Source organism: Trichechus manatus, unplaced genomic scaffold, assembly GCF_000243295.1.
Source record: "Trichechus manatus latirostris isolate Lorelei unplaced genomic scaffold, TriManLat1.0 scaffold00116, whole genome shotgun sequence".
In the NCBI taxonomy this organism is placed as follows: Eukaryota; Metazoa; Chordata; class Mammalia; order Sirenia; family Trichechidae; genus Trichechus; species Trichechus manatus.
Window position 1 is genome coordinate 1,074,678 of NW_004444052.1, and position 19,609 is coordinate 1,094,286.

General features: G+C 38.5%; 1 protein-coding gene across 1 annotated transcript in view; it reads right to left on the reverse strand.

Moving 5' to 3' along the window:
* The window catches only part of DNAH5 (dynein axonemal heavy chain 5), a 251,935-nt gene that overhangs the window by 66,940 nt on the left and 165,386 nt on the right, over positions 1-19,609 (reverse strand). Inside the window, exons 56-60 of the mRNA XM_012557737.1 lie at positions 16,662-16,893; positions 14,676-14,790; positions 14,249-14,425; positions 11,426-11,629; positions 5,088-5,267 (exon numbers count right to left, since the gene is read on the reverse strand). Coding sequence (XP_012413191.1) covers positions 5,088-5,267; positions 11,426-11,629; positions 14,249-14,425; positions 14,676-14,790; positions 16,662-16,893 — 908 coding nt within the window. The remainder of the gene's footprint in view (positions 1-5,087; positions 5,268-11,425; positions 11,630-14,248; positions 14,426-14,675; positions 14,791-16,661; positions 16,894-19,609) is intronic.

Consider the following 19,609-nt stretch of genomic DNA (forward strand, 5'->3'; position numbering starts at 1 on the left):
CCCTCTACTTTACCAAGCATGATGTCCTTCTCCAGGGACTGATCCCTCCTGATAACATATCCAAAATATGTGAGACAAAATCTCACCATCCTCCCTTTTAAGGAGCATTCCGGCTGTACTTCTTCCAAGACAGATTTGTTCCTTCTTCTGGCAGTCCATGGTATATTCAATACTCTTCCCCAAAACTATAATTCAAAGCTATCAAGTCTTCTTTGGTATTTCTTATTGATTGTCCAGCTTTCTCATGCATATGAGGTGATTGAAAATATCATGGCTTGGATCAGGCACATCTTAGTCCTCAAAGTGATATCTTTGCTTTTTAACACTTTAAAGAGATATTGTGCAGTAGATTTGCCCAGTGCAATACGTCCTTTGATTTCCTGACTGCTGTTTCCATGGGTGTTGATTGTGGATCCAAGTAAAATGAAATCCTTAACGACTTCAGTATTTTCTCTGTTTATCATGATGTTGCTTATTGATCCAGCTGTGAGGATTTTTGTTTTTTTATCTTGAAGTGTAATCCATATGGAAAGCTGTGGTCTTTGATCTTCATCAGTAAGTGTTTCAAGTCCTCTTCACTTTCAGCAAGCAAGGTTGTGTCATCTGCATATCGCAGGTTGTTAATGAGTCTTCCTCCTATCCTGATGCTGTGTTCTTCTTCATATAGTCCACCTTCTCAGATTACTTGCTCAGTATACAGAGTGAATAAGTATGATGAAATAATACAACCCTGGTGCACATTTTTCCTGATTTTAAACCCTGCAGTATCCCCTTGTTCTGTTTAAATGACTGCTTCTTGGTCTATGTATAGGTTCCAAATGAGTACAATTAAGTGTTCTGGGATTCTCATTCTTCACAATGTTATCCATAACTTGTTATGATTCACACAGTCAAATGTCTTTGCATAGTCAATAAAACACAGGTAAACATCTTTCAGGTATTCTCTGCTTTCAGCCATGATCCATCTGACATCAGCAATGATATCCTTCATTCCACATCCTCTTCTGAATTTGGCTTGAATTTCTGGCAGTTCCCTGTCGATGTACTGCTGCAACCGTTTTTGAATGATCTTCAGCAAAATTTTACTTTCGTGTGATATTAATATTGTTAGATAATTTCCACATTCTGTTGAATAACCTTTCTTTGGAATGGGCACAAATATGGATCTCTTCCAGTCAGTTGTTCATGTAGCCATCTTCCAAATTTGTTGGCACAGACAAGTGAGCACTTCCAGTGTTGCATCCATTTGCTGAAATATCTCAGTTGGTATTCCATCAATTCCTGGAGCCTTGTTTGCCAATGCCTTCAGTGCAGCTTGGACTTCTTTTTTCAGTACCATCGGTTCTTGATCATATGCCTCCTCCTGAAATGGTTGAACACCGACCAATTCTTTTTGGTACATTGACTCAGCGTATTCCTTCCATCTTCTTTGGATGCTTTCTGTATCGTTCAATATTTCACCCATAGAATCCTTCAATATTACAACTCAAGGCTTGAATTTTTTCTTCAGTTCTTTCAGCTTGAGAAATACTGAATGTGTTCTTCCCTTTTGGTTTTCTAACTCGAGGTCTTTGCACATTTCATTATAATATTTTGCTTTGCCTTCTTGAGCTGTCCTTTGAAATCTTCTGTTCACCTCTTTTACTTCATCATTTCTTCCTTTCACTTTAGCTATTTTGCTTTCAGGAGCAAGTTTGAGTCTCTTCTAACATCCATTTTGATCTTTTCTTCCTTTCTTGTCTTAATAACATTTTGCTTTCTTCGTGTATGATACCCTTGATGTCATCCCACAACTCATGTGGAGAAGCTCATTATCATCCATCAGAACAAGGCCAGAGGCTGACTGGAGAACAGACCATCAATTGCTCATATGCAAATTCAATTTGAAGCTGTAGAAAACTAAAAGAAGTCCAGGAGAGCCAAAGTACAACCTTCAAGATATCCCCTCTGAATTTAGAGAGCAAGCTATAGAATTCTTGAAATTCAATTACTCAATCTAGGAGTTGTAGGACTTGTGCAGTTTACTTAGACTCTGTACGCCTCAGTTTCCCCATTAAAGAAATGAAAAACAACTCCCTAGGTTTTTTATATGTGTGACAGTTAAATAAGACAACATATATAAAAAACCCAAGCCTGACACCTGGCCTATAATGAGAGTTCAATAAATAGTTAGGGGTTATACTGGGTTGAATAGTGTCCCCCCAAAATTCGTGTCTACCTGATACCTCAGAATGTGAGCTTACTTGATAAAAGCGTTTTCACAGATGTAATTAGTTAAGATGAGGCCATACTGCAGGAGGGTGGGTCCTAAATCCAATATGACTGGTGTCCTTACGAGAGAAGGAGAGGTCACACAGAGGTACAAAAACATAGAGAAGAAAGCCATGTGGAGACAGGGGCAGAGATTGGAGTGATCCATCTACAAGCCAAGTAACACCCAGGAGTGCCTGCCACCACCAGAAGCTAGGAAGAAGCAAGGAAGGATTATTTTCTAGAAACTTCAGAGAGGTTATGATTCTGCCAATCCTTACAGCCTGGATTTTGGACCTCTACTTTCCAAAACTATGAGAAAATAAATTCCTATTGTTTTAAGCCACCCAGTTTGTGGTAATTTGCTATGGCAGCCCTAGGAAACTAATACAGATGTTATTATCATGTTCAACATATCAGGCTCTATTATTTTAAATATTCTGTTTATATGGACTGATAAGTATTGGTTTTCATTAAAGTTTTCAAGACGAAATCCCATCATCATGAATATTAGTAGAACCTAAATTGTTATTGTTGTATTTGTTTAAATTTATTCACCATTAGTTAAATTTATTCACCATTAGAAATCACTTGGCCCATCTATATGGAATGTAAGATGATTCTGTTGTAAATTAGTGTTGAGGTGGTTCCAATCGGAGTTAAGGGAGTATCCTTGACCTCTGCTCACTTTGGAAGCAGGACTCTGCAAGTGAAGCCCTTCCTGGAATAAATGAAGTTAGAGGCTCACTCTGTATTTCTTCACACACTAAGCAGAGTTGCCCAATGCTAACCTGCACATCCTTTGTCTTTTAGTGCTCCCACTTCTCCCTGTGTGAGTGAGTATGTAGGATCTATGAACCTGTATATATTTTTCTGACATTAGGAGGAAACTGACAAGCTGATTGCTCCCAGATGCTGGGTGCTCATGAGAATATAGCAAGGAGATCTGGTGATCTGCTCCCATAAAGATTACAGCCTAGGAAACCCTACGGCGCCGTTCTACTCTGTAGAACCAACTTGATGGCATCCAACAACTCTCAGGACAGATTTATCAGAGAAAGGAGCACAGGCTCCAGGTGCAAGTAAAATGCCCCCCCCCCCCGATGGTGTTCCCTTCACTTCTTTACTATCGGATCCAGATTGTCCTGGGACTGGGTAGAGGCTCAAATGTGGAAGGTATTGAACATAAGGAGCCCTGGTGGCACAATGGTTAAGAGCTTGGCTGCTAACCAAAAACGTCTGCAGTTTCAATCCACCAGCCGCTCCCTGGAAACCCTATTGGGCAGTTCTACTCTGTCCTATGGGGTCACTATGAGTAGCAATTGACTCAAGGGCAACAGGGTTTGGGTTTATTGAACATAAAACCAAAACAAACAAACAAACCCATTGCTGTTGAGTCAATTCCAACTCACAGTGACACTACACTATAGGACAGAGTACAGTGTCCCCAGAGAGTTTCCAAGGCTGTAAATCTTTACAGAAGCAGATCGCCACATCTTTCTCCCACGGAGTGGCCACAGGGTTCAAATCACTGACCCTTCAATTAGCAGCCAAGCACCAAGCACTTAATCACAGTGCCACCAGGGATCCTTGTATTGAACATAGGGGAGGAGATTTCACGGTTCTTATGTAAGCCCTGGTCAGAACGCCCATTTTTACTACTGATTTGAGCTCATTTTATGTAGATAACTACAATAAAACAAAAATGACACATCATGAATTCAACTGTAATTACCTGAAAGACACTATGAAAACTTACTGGAAAAGTTAGCAAAGGATACCCGGTATACTTTTCATTTGGTATGGTGGTTATTATTCAGTGAATATCAGAATGTCCATTTTTGAGCTATGCTGGAGTCTTCAATGTTTCCAATATTCATGATGTCAGATAGTATGACATCAATTACTGGCTCTAAAATTCTCTGAGCTTAATAGGTCTTTGTTCTTTTAAGTTGACCTAGAACCCCAAGGGCCTCAACTACTGGAAAAATGGTGCTAGTGTGGTAATAATTAAAAATAAAATGATATTTGCATCTCTATTCCTATTCCTTCCATTCCTGATGATTTTTTGTCATGATGGTTACATTTTCTGGGGTAGTTTAAAAGTGTAAGTGGATTTTAGTTGGTGTTTCAGACATATCAGGCTTGTGCATAAGCAAAATAATCAGCTAGTCTATAAGATGTGTTTTTGAGGCTTCATTATTCCATTTTTCCAAAAAAAGTACTTGCCTCTTCATTTGCTGAAACCTGAGTGTCTTTTAATGGTGGAAGATCGTATACCAATGAAGCTTAAAATGAAATTACCCAAGGGGAAACATATGGCATAGTTTTGAAGTCACATTAAAGAACAGATAGGTGACATTCAGTTTTTTTTTACTGAGCAACAAGGAAGAAGGGGAGGGGTACTCTCTTGTGCCCTGCAAATAAGACCAGTTTTAGGCATTTTCCACCAACAATGTCTTATTTCTTGACGCTGTCTCTCTTATACCTTTCCCTGGCAGGAGATCTTGAACGTTATAGGAATATCCTGTGCTATAGTTTTCTGTAGTTTTTATTTCAAATTGACATTGTGGAGGAAATATATCCAGCAGCCCACAGTGGATTTAGTAAACTTATAGAGAATCCATGCTTAAAGGCGCATACGATTCTGGTTGGAGAGGGATTACAGAGAAGAAAGAAACATGCTGTGCTTGGCGTTTCTGTGCCTTGCTCTCCCTGTGGACTTGAGCACAATAACACAGACGCTGAGCACTCCTGTGCTGAAGAGGAAGACAAGACCAGTTGACCTAGAAGCCCTTTGTAGGAGTGTTTCACGCAATTCTACCTAGGAGACTTACCTTCAGTGGCAACACCTCTTTGTTGATAGAAAAGAAGGAAGCCATGGCTTTGGTCCAGGAACAAAGACCGGCCACATTCCCACATACACGTTTAGCTGTTTCAATGTTGTAGTCTGTCATTTCAAAGTAAGGATTCAAAAATTCTATCACTTCTTCATTGATTGTGTCTTTTGGGAATTGCTATGAAAGAAAGCAGTAAAATAAAGTCAAAATAGTTCTTTCCATGAAGTCATTATATTCATATTTACCATGCAGTTTGGAACTATGGAACAGCCAAAGTGGGATGAATGACATCATACTTTGCCAGTATTTCAGGATATTATGCAAAAGTCCTGGGGTGATAACACAGTATGAAGCGATAGCAAAGAAGTCTGTTACAGTACACTTTACCTTCCATAGACAAGAGATGCCAACTCTGAAGAAATTTTCCAAAGCAATAAAAATTGCATCTCATTAATTCTAAATAGATGAATTACAAAACTCATAAAATCAGCAATGAAAAACAAACTCATACATACAAGTATATTCAGCTTAAGAACATACATATTTAGCATTTAGGGACAATGAAATGCTAAATTCGGACAGAGGCGCTATTAAATTCCCCTGAAGTGTGAAGATAATAACTTGGACATTAGGCCTTAAGGGTTGTGAATTAATTTTTAATCATAGAACTATCAAGAATATGAAAGAATTATTATCTTCTGAGGGTATAAAATTTAAAAGTAGTAACAGAAATGGATTAAGAATGTCTTTCTGCATCTAAAGGAAAGACAGGTCAAACAATGAAACTGGAGCTTTTAAAAGTGGTGTTTGATCATTTAAAAGAGGATGATGAAATGCTTTCAAAGTAGAAATGAATTTAACGCCTAAATAATTCAGTAAAACAAACCTTTACGGAACACATAGAACATAGGGTAGAACACACTCTCATTCAGACCTCTTTCTAACTCACTTCTTTTATGAGAATTGAACCACAGAGAGGTCAGAAGAAAAACCCAAAACCACGTGTGGGAGCAACTGAAAGGTGGTGGTGACATAAAGACAAAGAGCAAAGGAGCTTCCAAGAGCAGTTTTGCCACCAGCTAAATAAGACAGGCTTCTGGTGTCATCTGCCAGAATTCCATTCAAAGCCCATTTCCATCTTCACATTTTTGTAGGAAAACCTTTTGAGTTTCCCCCTCCACTACCATTGCCACACCACACCATACACAGAGTTAATCAAAATCTCCTCTCCCCTCAACTAGCATATTAGACCTCCACTGTGGCACTTATATCGTTGTTGTTGTGTGCTGACAAGTTGATGCCAACTCGTAACGACATCATAGTGTCTCATAATCATCTGGGTCAAGTCTATATGCCCTAGTAGTTTCATGAGCTACTTACTGTAATATCTATTATAGGGTGCCTCAGAAAATACTTTAGCCATAGCAGTTACTTAAGCAATACTGGACTGAAACCTAAATGAAAGATAGTACTAAATTTATAGTTTGAGAAATGGATGCGGGTTGAATATTTCTAATTAGTTACACCTTCACACTTCACACTACATCTCAACCCACAACAGTCTGGCTTGCCCACTTTCAACATCCCTTGTCTTATCGTGTGTGTGTGTGTGGTACATATATAAGCAACAAAACACTTGCCATTTCTACAATCTTCATATGTACAGTTCAAGTGACGTTAATTATGTTCATCACGTTGTTCAGTCATCACAAGTAACCATTCCCAAATTTTTCCATCACCCTTAACAGAAGCTCAGGGAAACTGACTGACTTTTGATTTCCTCTTCCTTTTGAAAACTCTCTACTCCGTTGGCTTTTTCACTGCATTTTCTTGGTTCTCTCTTCTTGTATCTCTGATAATCTGATTCTTCCACGTGTCCTCCGCTTTATCCTCTCACCTCTTAAATGTTAGTATCCTTCAGAGTTCAACCCACTACTCTCCTCACTCTCATTGTGTAATTTCATCTACTCTTGTGGCTTCAACTTCTGTGCACATGCTGATAAATACCACAGCAATATTTTCAGATGCATCACCTCCAACCCTTAGGTGTCTACATTCAGTCTCTACCTGGATGTCCCGTGGGCAACTGAAATACAAAATGTCTTACATTCTGTATATTAACTACCACCAATCTTCCTCCTTTATACTCTGTCACAACTGTTTGCATCCAGTACCAAAGTTAGATACTTGAGAGTCAGCCTTCATTTCCCCCTCATCCTTATGTCTCAACATGTTACCAAGCAAGTCCTAGAGATGTTTCCTTCCAAAGACTTTCCAGCTCCATTCTCTTTTCCGGCCCCACTTGAAAATTCAAAGACTCATCAGATTTCATCTGTAATGTTGCAATAGTTTGCAAAATAGCTTCCTAGCCTTCAGCCTTGCCTCTCTTCCAATTCATTTTCTACAACTAACAGAAGGATCTACCAATAATGTATATCTAGTTGTGTTTCTCCTCCACTTAAAACAATTCAAAGAAAGAGTTTCGATTCAATTTGTGGCAGATTCTGTAGTATCAGAGAAATCTTCCTGCCAAGTACAACTAGAAAAACTAGATAAAATCTTAAAAATTCTACCAAGGAAACAAGGACTCATGAGATGTGATCCTCAGGAGAAGGAAGCACAGGGGAAACAATATAAGAAATATAAAGGGCACAATGAAAAGTTTTTTATGTATCAAAATAAGAGGGTATTATCAATAACCTCATGCAAATAAATAAAATTTAACAGTTTAGATGAAGTAGATTCATTTCTTGAGAAATAAAATGTACCAAAACTGATACAAGAGGAAATAAAAATTTGCATCTTCTATATTGATTAAAGAAATTGAATTAGTTATTTAAAAAAAAAAAATTCCTACCAAAAAAAAAGCTCTAAACCAAGATAGCCTCTCTGGTACATTCTGTCAATTATTTAAGTAAAGAAATATCACCAATATTACACAAAATTTTCCAAAGAAAAAATACTCCCCAATTTGTCTTGGCAGATCAGTGTAACCTTGATACCAAAACCCAACAAGGAAATCGCACAAATTAAAAATTATAGGGAATTCTCTCTCTCATGACCATAGATGCAAAAATCCTGAACAAAACAGTAGCAAACCAAATCTCCTATGATTAAAAGTATAATATGTCAATACCAAGTTGATTTATTATAGGAAAGCACAGTTGACTTAACATTAAAAATCAATGTTATTCACCTAATTTATATTCATTTTTAAAACTTTTTAGCAAATTAGGAATATCAGGAAACTTTCTTAATCCTGCTAATGGATAATTACAAAACAAAAAAAAAACTAAAGCAAAAATATTTAAAGTTTTATCCCTGAAATTGAGAAAGATAAAAGGATTTATATATCACCACTTCAGTTCAACATTGTTTTAGAGCTCCTACACAGTACAATAACGTAACGAAAATTAGCATAAGAATTGAAAAGGAAAACATAAAATTACTATTATTGGCTGACAACATAACTGCAAATAAAGAAGCCAACAGAATCTCCAAATTAACTATTAGAATTAATAAGTGACTTTAACAAGGTAACTGGATATAAGATAATATACCAAAAATATACTTTAACTTATCAGCCACAAACAATCGACTACCTTGTTATCCAACACTTCGCATTTATGACAATAGCAAAAAATCTACTATGAAACTATTTTGTACATTAACAATGTACATCTGGCAGTAGCAAATGGTTAAGGTTATGTGTCCACTTGGCTGGGCCATGATTCTCAGTGGTTTGGCAGATGTTATGATGTGATCTGGCAGTTAAGTAAAGATGTGGTCATTCTCCATTTTGTGATCCACTGTGGTCATCCTCCATTTTTGCATAACACCCACTTTGCATAACAACCTGGTCTTTGGAACCTAACCATGTAGATAAGCGAAGAGAGAGTGTACATGATGCGAGTCAATGGAATATCTACATGGGGAAAAAAATAAATCTTGATCCCTACTTCACAACATACATACAATTTAATTCCGGACAGATTACAGATTTCAATGTGAAAGAAAAAACAATAAAACTTCTAGAAGAAAACAGGATAATTCATTCTGCTTTAGTGGTTGGCAAACAAACTGAAGCGTTTTACAATGTTTCACCCTGGTGCTGGTTCATATGGGCTCATGAGACAAAACTGTTAAATTTTCAGTAATTTTGCAATCAGGTTGTTATACTCAGTCATTATTAAAGATAAATTATATAAACTTTCAATTAAATAAGTGATAATACAAACAAAAATAATATGTATTCAAACTCAACACTTTCTACTTATGTTACTATGTTTTTGAGGTCATTTACATGTATTATAATCTATAGGGTAGATATACTACATGGCGTGTATCTTCCCAACTCCGCATTCAGTCATGTCACATTGCTAGGTTGAAACTGGCCAAGGTGGGAGTATTTATGACACAGAACTTGGCAATCACTACAAATTAGAGCTTTTTTTCCCTCTCTCTCTCTATTTTCCTCTGGAGAATCAATTGTTAAATATTACTGTACACCATTGTAAGTTCATATACTGGAATACTACACATCAATGATAAAAAAAAAGAAATACTGTCCCATGCAACAAAAAACAATGAATCTCACACACATGTTGAATGAAAGAGGCCAAAACAAAAGAGTTCATACTACGGTCATGCACTGCATAACGTCCCTTTGGGCAATGTCCAAACTCATGTACATCCGTGCTCCCAAAAGGTTGTTTTGTAACAGAGTTCAGAAATCCTGATTGGAGAATGGGACATAGCAGATTTAAACATGTTGTACTCCATAATCACAATGATCCTCGAAAACAAAGAAAAAACTCTCCAGGCTATTAAAGGATTGGCTCCACTGAAAGCTACAAGGCTAACAGAAATGAGAGAAGGACCTATATCAGATATGGAGAAATTGCTAATGACGTGAACCGAGGATCAAACACAAAAGTGAATACCTCTCAGCATGTTGAAGATCCCTGCTAAGGCATGACACTTGTTCCAGACGCTTGAAGAAAAAGCAGGACCAGACTACGGTACTGACTTTAACGCTAGGTCTGGGTGGTTCAAGTGCTTCAAACAACGTTTTTCACTGCATAATGTCAAAGTGAGTGATGAGTCTGCACATGCTGATGCAAAGGTAGCAGAAGAATTTTTTGAAACCTTAGATAAACTGATCGTAAAGGGAGGTTATTTGCCCCCCAAATTTTTTAATATTGACCAAAGTTCCTTATTCTGGAAGTGAATGCCTGAAAGAACTTCATCCATAATATGGTGTCTGCACAACGTCCAAATCACATAACATCTTATTTCACAGAACGTATTATGGACATTAAGCAGCACATGACTATATGATTTTATTTATTTACTTTATTTATTTATTAGGTAAAACTACCAGGATTAAAAAAAAGAAAAAACTATTGCCATTGAGTCGATTCCAACTCATGGCAACCCCATGTGTTACAACGTAGAACTGCTCCATAGGGTTTTCTTAGCTGTAATCTTTATAAAAGCAGATTGCCAGGACTTCCTTTCACAGCATGGCTGAGTGAGTTCAAACCTCCTACTTTTAGGTTAGAAGTCGAGCGCAAACGATTTGTGCCATCCAAGGATAGAGGTCAAAATAGTGGCTATCTTTAGGGGGATTATTGACTGGGTTGGTGTACAAGAAAGATTTCTGGGGTCTGGAAATATAGAATATCTTGATTTGAGTGTTCATTAAAAGGTACATGCATATGTAAATCTTCATCAAGCTGAACTCTTAAAATTTGTGCATTTTATTATACACAAATTATACCTCAAATATGAAATTAAAAAGGTATAAATTAATACACAAAAAATTATTTCTGGGACTTGGAAAGTTTAAACATATGTACATATTTGCATGCATATATATTATATGTGTGTGTGTATATATATACGTGTGCATATATATAATATATATATGGGAGCCCTGGTGGCACAGTGGTTAAGAGCTTGGCTGCTAACCAAAAAGGTCAGCAGTTCGAATCTACCGGGACTCCTTGGAAACCCTATGGTGTGTGGGTGTGTGTGTGTGTATGTGTGTGCATGCACATAGTTTCCTGAAATTGATGATTTTCTTTTAACTTTTATTGAATTACGTCACTGACGATGTTTTAATATTCCTAAAATCTATCAGGAAAAGCAGTAATGCTTATAATGCCTTATATTTGGAAGAGAAAAATGCTACTTTGAAAAAAAATCCTTAAACACATGTTCATACTATGCACGTAGAGTTAACTTCTCTGCAGAAACGTGTTCTATTCAAGGACTCGGATGCTCCAATGAAGCTAAGTCTCCTCCTAGCCCTGCATTATTGAACTACCCACCTGTAAGTTCTGCAGAAAGTTCCCTGCCGTCATCAGTTTTAAAGATTCCTGCCAGGAAGGAACTGTACAGCTTTTCTCCGGGTCTGTTTTCACCGCATTGACTTTCCTCTGAAACAGCAGCAGCACGCAGTCCATGATCCTCATGATGAGGTGCGGGGGGCGGCCCAGCGTGCGGACGGTCGCAATGTCGGATGGCTTGATGGTCTGTGGGGATGACAGGAGCTCATCACTCCGTGCAGACAAGCAGACAAGCAAACTTTTATCGTCTAAGTGCTAATCTTTCAGCAGAGGCCAGCAAGCTTTTTTTTTTTTTAATTTTGTTGCTACTGTTGTTGTTGAGAACATACACAATAAAACATACACCAATTCAACCATTTCTGTGTGTACAATTCAGTAACTTTGATTATATTCTTCAAGCTGTGGAACCATTCTCACCCTCCTTTTCTGAGTTGCCCATCCCCACTAACATAAACTCACTTAACCTTAGGGAAGGCTCCTATCTAACCTTTCGAGTTGCTGTTCTCAATTTGATCCCATATAGATAGTTCTTAAAAGAGCACAATGGTCAAGGCAGACATTTTTTACTAGTTCAGCTAAACTATTGTTTGGTTTTAAGAAGACTTCAGGAGATATTTTTGGTTTAAGGTTTAAAGATTATCTCAGGGCAATAGTTTCAGGGCTTCATCCAGCCTCCATGGCTCCAGATACACATTTAACCCAAAAATAAAAAGATATGCATTTTGAAAAGTTCCAATTTTTATAATTTGAGCCAGCAGCGAGAAGAGAGAAATGCTGGACTGCTCTGAAATTGTACAGACCACTTTGTGTCAGGAAAGGAAATGTGTGATGTGAGAGAAAAAGAATACTCAGCACTTAAGTAGATATCGGGGATTCTAAACCCGGGAAAATATCTAGACTATTTGCAGTGCTTTCTTACTCATTACTTATGTAGGTCAAGAACCTGCCTCTCTCTCTGTTAAGCAACTCCGACTTGTCACGGGGGACTGACACTAGCCGAGAGCCACAGGGCTGACAGATTGAATAATTAGAGGTTTCTTAGCTGGGAACTGACCTTTAAGTGATGGAACTTGAGAATACGAATTTCACTAAGCTCTTAGAAAAGTTCTGTTCCATTTCTAGTACAGATAGTCTTATAGAGTAAATTATTTCATACTCACATAGACCCGTTTTGGTTGATAATAACTAGTCTCTTAAACTCCCTATGGAATAACTAATGGGGAAAAAAACATTAAATACAAGAACATGACAGAGTTCTATTTCTAGAACAAATAGTGTACATCCATTCCTTCCAGTCCTTGAAAACTTTCCATTTCTTTTGCATTTGCATCCTCCCTGTCAAAAGAAGGTAACCAATGACCTTCTCTTCAAAGTTAATGATCTTTTCTCTGAGGATTGAGGGGGAAAAAAAAAAAACCACTGAACATGGTAATTAGGACGTAACTAGATACCTTAAAAAGTTTTGTTTCCGATAGACAAGCATTTATGAAAGCCAAACAGTAGGACGTTAAGGAAATTTTGTGGTAAAGAACCGGAAATGGCATAAAGACCTTTATTTGAGATGTGTGGCTATAAAAGGAAGGAGAGAAATATAATAGCAGCTAGTCGGAAAAGTTAGGTCAAATTAAAGCTGTGTAAGATGAGAAGGCTAACCGTGCTTATTTTGATTGTGCTTTAAAGAGAGAATTTTCAAACAGAATTGGGCTTAGCTATGTTAGGTACCAGGTAAAAGGAACCGGGGTGAGAAGGGTATGTTTGAAGTTCAACCTGTTTCAGCCAAGCATTGAATTCCCCTTTTCTCTGCAGGCAAAGCAACATGGCCATTATTTAATCTCTTATGCACCACGGAAATATAATAGTTATTTAACATCTAGAGACATTTTGTATTTTTGCTCAGATGGTTAAAGCTTGATTAACATCAAGGAAGGAAGAGAACCATTCTTTGCTGCTGCCTTATTTAATGCACAGATCTATGTAATCTGAGGCCAACATGTTAGACTTTGGATATGTCTGAAACTTTCTTAGCATAAATTGGTAACACCATATTTCAAAAGCTCACAAAGAGGCAATAAGATGGCAGGCAGGAACAATATGGGGAATCATTAAAAACACTCCTACACACCCCATCACCTTACCCCTGCTCTGACAATTTCTGCACTGAATATTATGGGACATGTGGCATTTTGATTACTGGAAAACATATTATAATATCAAAAGAGATACTAAGTCTTTTAAACTTGGGGAAGTTTTAGCCATTTAAACAAGAACTTACATACCAAATGCTCTCTTTCTATGATACCAGTAGATATCATGTGTTCAATTTTAAGTTTTCTAAGTTTCTTTGCACTATCATTGTCTTCTCTACATTGATCAGGAACTCTCAGGGAAGCCAAAGAGACATAAAGGGAGTAAGGTGCCCACAAGTCTCAGAAACTGAAGACTGAAAACTCTGAAAGACATCAAGGATTTCAAGATAGTTTAACTAGTGACAGAAAAATGGAGAAAGAATAAGGAAAGATATGTCAATATATAAGTGCAGTGTGAAAAGGAGGAGAGAAAAGAGTGAAGGCAATTATGTATTCTGTGGACTCGTAAACGTGAGGAAAATGAGATGCTAAGTAGCATATACAAAACCTATAAAGAGCTAATGAAGTTTCCAACCAGAAAATATTACTTGAAACTACTTCAGTGGCTAGAGCTTTGGTCTGAACCAGTACAGCCATTTTCCTTGTTGTTACGAATCTTTTTGCCTTAGTCCTCCTCCCGGACCCTAAAATGGACCTCCGTTATATCACACAGACTTACTTGCAATGCTGCCTCTGCTTCTTCTAAAGCTGGTTTTGCTGCTTCTAGTTTTTCTTCAGCGATGGCCTTATCTTTAGAGATGCTATCTACAATAGCCTGGGCTTTGTCCTTCACCTTCTGGACCTCAGCCTTGACCTTTTCAGCAGCCTGTGCTTTCATTGTCACTTCTTTTAAGACCTAAATCATATAAAGCAAAAACCGTCTTCCTAAAAGTTACTAAAAACCCAGATGAAAAGCACATTTTTGCCTTGATTTATTGATTCTATCCACTTAACCAATTCTTCATACAAATTCAGAGTAATTTATTCTAATGGAAATAAAAAATGTATGCTTGTATGGTTATATTTGTAATTATGCATGTATCATTAACATTTAAGAACTGGGAATTCAAAACAAATAAATGGCACACGTGTAAATGTCCACCCACCGCGTCGGCTTTTTCATTGGCCACCTGTAGTTCCTTTTCTTTCACTTCTAGCTCTTTGCTCAGGGCTGCAACAGATTCTGAAGCTTCTTTTAGTTTTTCTAATCCAGTATTCATTCTGGGATTGAAAAATCCAAGCAAGTGATGTTAAAATTTGTGGTAGTTGGCCACGTTTTCCAAATACACTGGTATGAGTAGTAATGGTGATATTTGAAGAATAACAAACCCAAGAGAGTTTGATAAGAAAGATATAGGATCAGGCTTGATTTTAGACGAAAGACGCTTGTATGTTCTTCACAGACCATGTTTGGGAAGAGTAAGTCTGCACGACATAAGGAACAACAGTGGATCTAGAATTTGTATTATGCAAGATACATGCTTAATGAAGTTTAGTTAAATGTCTATAGACTTCAAATGCTTGAAACCCTACTATGGAAAAAGAAAAATAAATATTTTCTGTTTTTCTAAAGGGATCAAACCAAAAAACCAAACCAGTTGCCATTGCGTTGATTCCAACTCATGGCTAATGAGGCTAAAAGAAGAAAGACTGGGGATCAAGAAAATAAACTTAAAACCATCAGAACAGCCCCACGAAGGGACCAGATATCTGACTGAACTTGAAATTATGTGATCTTAAAGTTTGGAGGCCTCAGAAGCCATTTAGTCCAAGCTCCTATTGGGATCTTTAACATAGCAGCCATGGCTGACTCTGGTCAAATCCAGACAGAAGATCTGGGTGTTTACAAAGAGAAGAGCAGAGCAGTGAACTTGGAGACAAACCTCAGTGAAGCAGGGTATTCACTATGTGGTGGGCATGCCAGGCCTTTCTACCCTAGTCACTCAGAAAGGGTAGGAAAAGTAGGAGGAAAGATCTCTGCATCCTTCCATCCAGGTCTACTATTTCTGTCACGATATCACTCAACATTACAGAAAGTGGTTGGTTGTTGCTGTTCACTGTTGTCGAGTTGGCACCCAACTCATGGTGACCTCATACACAATGGAATGAAATTCTGCCTGGTCCTTTACTATCTCCATGCTTGCTTGCAGACTGGACCGTTGTGATCCACCCAGTATTCATTGGCTGATTTTCAGAAATAGATCACCAGGCCTTTCTTCCTAGTACTTCTTAGTCTGGAAGCTCCACTGAAACTTGTTCAGCATCATAGCAACACTCAAGCCTCCAATGACAGATGGGTGGTGACTGACTGCGTATCAGACTCACTGGCCGGAAATCAAATCAGGTCTCTGTTTGGAAGGCAAGAATTCTACCACTGAACTACCAATGCCTCATCATAGAAAGTAGTAGGCCACACAAAAACTTGGCAACGTTTCACACTGTTGGGTAACAATGAAGCTCCTAGGTGTTGTTTGTTGTTAGGTGACATTGATTCAGTTCTAACTCACAGCAACTCTATGTACAACAGAGCAAAACGCTGCTCAGTCCTGCACTATCCTAACAGTTGTTGCTATATTTGAGCCCATTGTTGCAGTCGCTGTGTCAATCCACCTCATTAAGGGTCTTCCTTTCTTTCACAGACCCTCTACTTTAACAAGCATGATGTCCTTCTCCAGGGACTGGTCCTTCCTGATAACATGTCCAAAGTAAGTGAGACAAAATCTCACCATCCTTGCTTCTAAGGAGCATCCTGGCTGTACTTCTTCCATGACAGATTTGTTTGTTCTGTTGGCAGTCCATGGTAGGACTGGTGAAACAATCCTCTGGATAGGCTCAAGAGCAGGGTTCCTCAGTCTCAGCACTATTGACATTGTGGGCTGGATAATTCTTTTTTGAGGGAGGCTGTCCTGTGCATTGTAGGATGTTTAGCAGCATCCCTGACCTCTACTCTCTAGATGTCAGTAGCACACCCCCTACCAATTGTAAAAACAAAGAACACTCTTGGTCATTGCCAAATGTCCCCTGAGGGCAAAACTGCCCCTGGTGGAGAACCACCACTTTAAAATAATTTCATATTTGAACTTCACACTTACCTGTTGGCTAGGGTTTGCACTTCCGCGTGCTTTTCTCCATATATGAACTTATACCCCTGGATAAAGGACAGGTATGATTTGGGCGTCACGTGGGTAGAACGTCGGAATCTCTGGAAATAATCCACACACTTCTCGGCCACTTCATCCTGAAAGGAGCCCATGCACTGGACCACCTCCTTCTTGGTTTCCAAACTGCAGTCAATATCATAGGACGAGAGGAAGTGTTCAGACACTAGGAAGAGTTAAGAAGACAGTGTGTGAAAGATGACCGTGAATTATCATTTTAAAAGTTGACTGGCTGTTTTTAGAACAAACTTAGACATTTCTTAGCACTGCATCCCATTTTTGTAGCTCCAGCAAGGTGGATCTATGTCAGCATTTCTATCCCCAAGCCCATGACATCAATGATTTTGTTTTCCCCTTCATTTACAAAACTATAAAAGACTTTAAGCCTATCATCATTCTTGGTTTTCTGGTGCCCCTGCAAAGAAGCCTCTTCTACACAGCTGTAGGTTCAGGTCAGCAGCCAACCTGTTTTATGGTTTACATAAGGACAGAAGTGGTACAAATAACTCAGAAGTCAGTGCCCACCTGGTAGTCATATTTAATAATCCCTTTTATTTTTTTACTCAGAACCTGTCATACCCTTAATTCCCCCAGGTGCTGACTGCATTTGGCTGTGGAAATGTTCATCACTAAATTTTTTTATGCCCAGGCCATCTCGTTCTTAAATTTGGCACTTGGCCATTTGTGGCCCATTCTAATTTACAGCGAATGCTTGGGTAGAAATGTTTGGGTAGAAATCTGCTGTTGGAGACCTTTCCCTCCCCAGTAGTGCCAAACACAGGACTAATTTTAAAACAGCATTTCCTACTATAAAAGTAAACCAAAAAGTCAGAGCCAATCAACCACCACATACATATCGTCTATTACACATTCACCCTGGTGATGGGTGCTGTGGAGTGAAAAAGAAATATGACACTTGGTCTAATCCCAAGGAATTTACAAGGTCTATGCATAATGCAGATAAAAATTATCACCACCATCTTTATGTATCTTAGAAGAAATGGCCTATGGGTTTGCTTAGAAAGTAATTAAAGAATTGAATAATGATACAAGCTGCAAGTAGAAATATAGCCCATAAAAAGGAAGGGAAAGAGAAGGAATCAAGTGAGAAATCCTAACAGATGATAGCAAAGACATAAAGGATGTTACCTCTTCACCATTAGTAATTGATCACTAAATTAAGTTCTTAATACAGGAATTGGAGGGAAGGGGGTAGTATTTACATCTAAGGAGCCCTGGCGGTAAAGTGGTTAGGCACTTGGTGATTGGAGTCCACCAGCTGCTCCATGGGAGACAGATGTGGCAGTCGGCTTCTTTAAAGATTTACAGCCTTGGAAACCCTATGGGGCAGTTCTACTCTGTCCTATAGGGTCGCTGTGAGTCAGAATTGACTCCACAGCAACAGGTTTGGTTTTTGGTTCGGTATTTACAGCTATATAAATAATATAGGTCGTTTATCAGCTTGGTTACGATTACAGTTTACTATACGCTGAAAGGCAATAAATTAAGACACTCCCAAGTCATATTCTCTCATATGAGTTAAGGAAGCCACTATAAAGAATAAAAAACCAAAAAACCAAACCCATTGCCGTCGAGTCGATTCCAACTCATAGCAACCCTAAACGACAGAGTAGAACTGCCCCACAGGGTTTCCAAGGAGCACCTGGTGTATTTGAACTGCTGACCTTTTAGGTTAGCCGCTGGAGCTCTTAACCACTATGCCACCAGAGTTTTCAATAAAGAATAACCCACGTTTAAATTCTAGAAAGTTTAAATGTGGGCACTGGAAACATGAGAACAATTCTTGACTAGGATAAGTTTTTGTAGGTATAGCTTCACTGGCTGCAATATTCACTAGGGGTCACGCACCATGCTATGAGTTTTACCAATTTCTGGAAACTTCCATATTTACCTTTTTTTTCCTTTGTATGTGAACAAAGACTATCAACAATAGTGACCATTTTTCTTTATGTAGCAAGTTGTCTTTTTGTTTCTCCAAACAAGTCAAAAAGAATAAAAATGGGATGGATTCTAAGTATATCTTCTCTAGACTCCCAATCTCTGGCACAGGAGAGGTTATTAAAAGGGCCAGGACACTGCCTCGTAGGTTGACCCAAGCCCACAAAGACTCAGACAAGAGGCCATGGAAAACCCTTCCGTCATCTTCAATGTCCAATCACCAAGGCAGCAATGCCAGCTTTGAGGCCCAAGACCTTTCAAATAATTGAACAGTCCCGCCTTCAGGCTGATATCTGAGATTAGTGTAGGTGATATCTGGGTATTATTTGTATTCTTCACTTGATGAAGAATAAGATGAGGTAGATGTGAGGTAAGGATCCCTGGAGGTGCAATGGTTCAAAGCTTGGCTGGTGATCTGTTCCCATAAAAATTACATCCAAGAAAACCCTATGGAGCAGTTCTACTCCGTCATATGGGGTCACTATGAGTCAAAAATTAATACAATAGCATCTAACAACCACATGTGTGGGACAGAGGAGAGGACACTTGGCTCAGTCCTTGAATTTTGGTGTCCTCAAATTTCTACCTCATTCAAATTAAAAAAAAAAAACAAAAAACTGAAGTATCCTCTATCAAAGTGAGGAAGATACACCAGGAGCCATCCCTTCTCTTCCTTACTAAATGGTCCCGATTTTGTTCAGCATAGCAATCTGTCCAACTCTTTGATTCCCCACACTCTGTCCTAACTAGGAGTGACCCCGTTCTGGACAATCACATGTAGGCAAAAAAGTTCCTGGGGAAGAGTCTTGGCCTGAATTAAAAGGCAACATTTCATGAAGAGCTGCAGCAGCCATCTTGTGCCTATGAGGATAAAAGCTGCAAGCCAAGGATGACGGTAGGACAGAAGGAACAAGGTCCCCAAT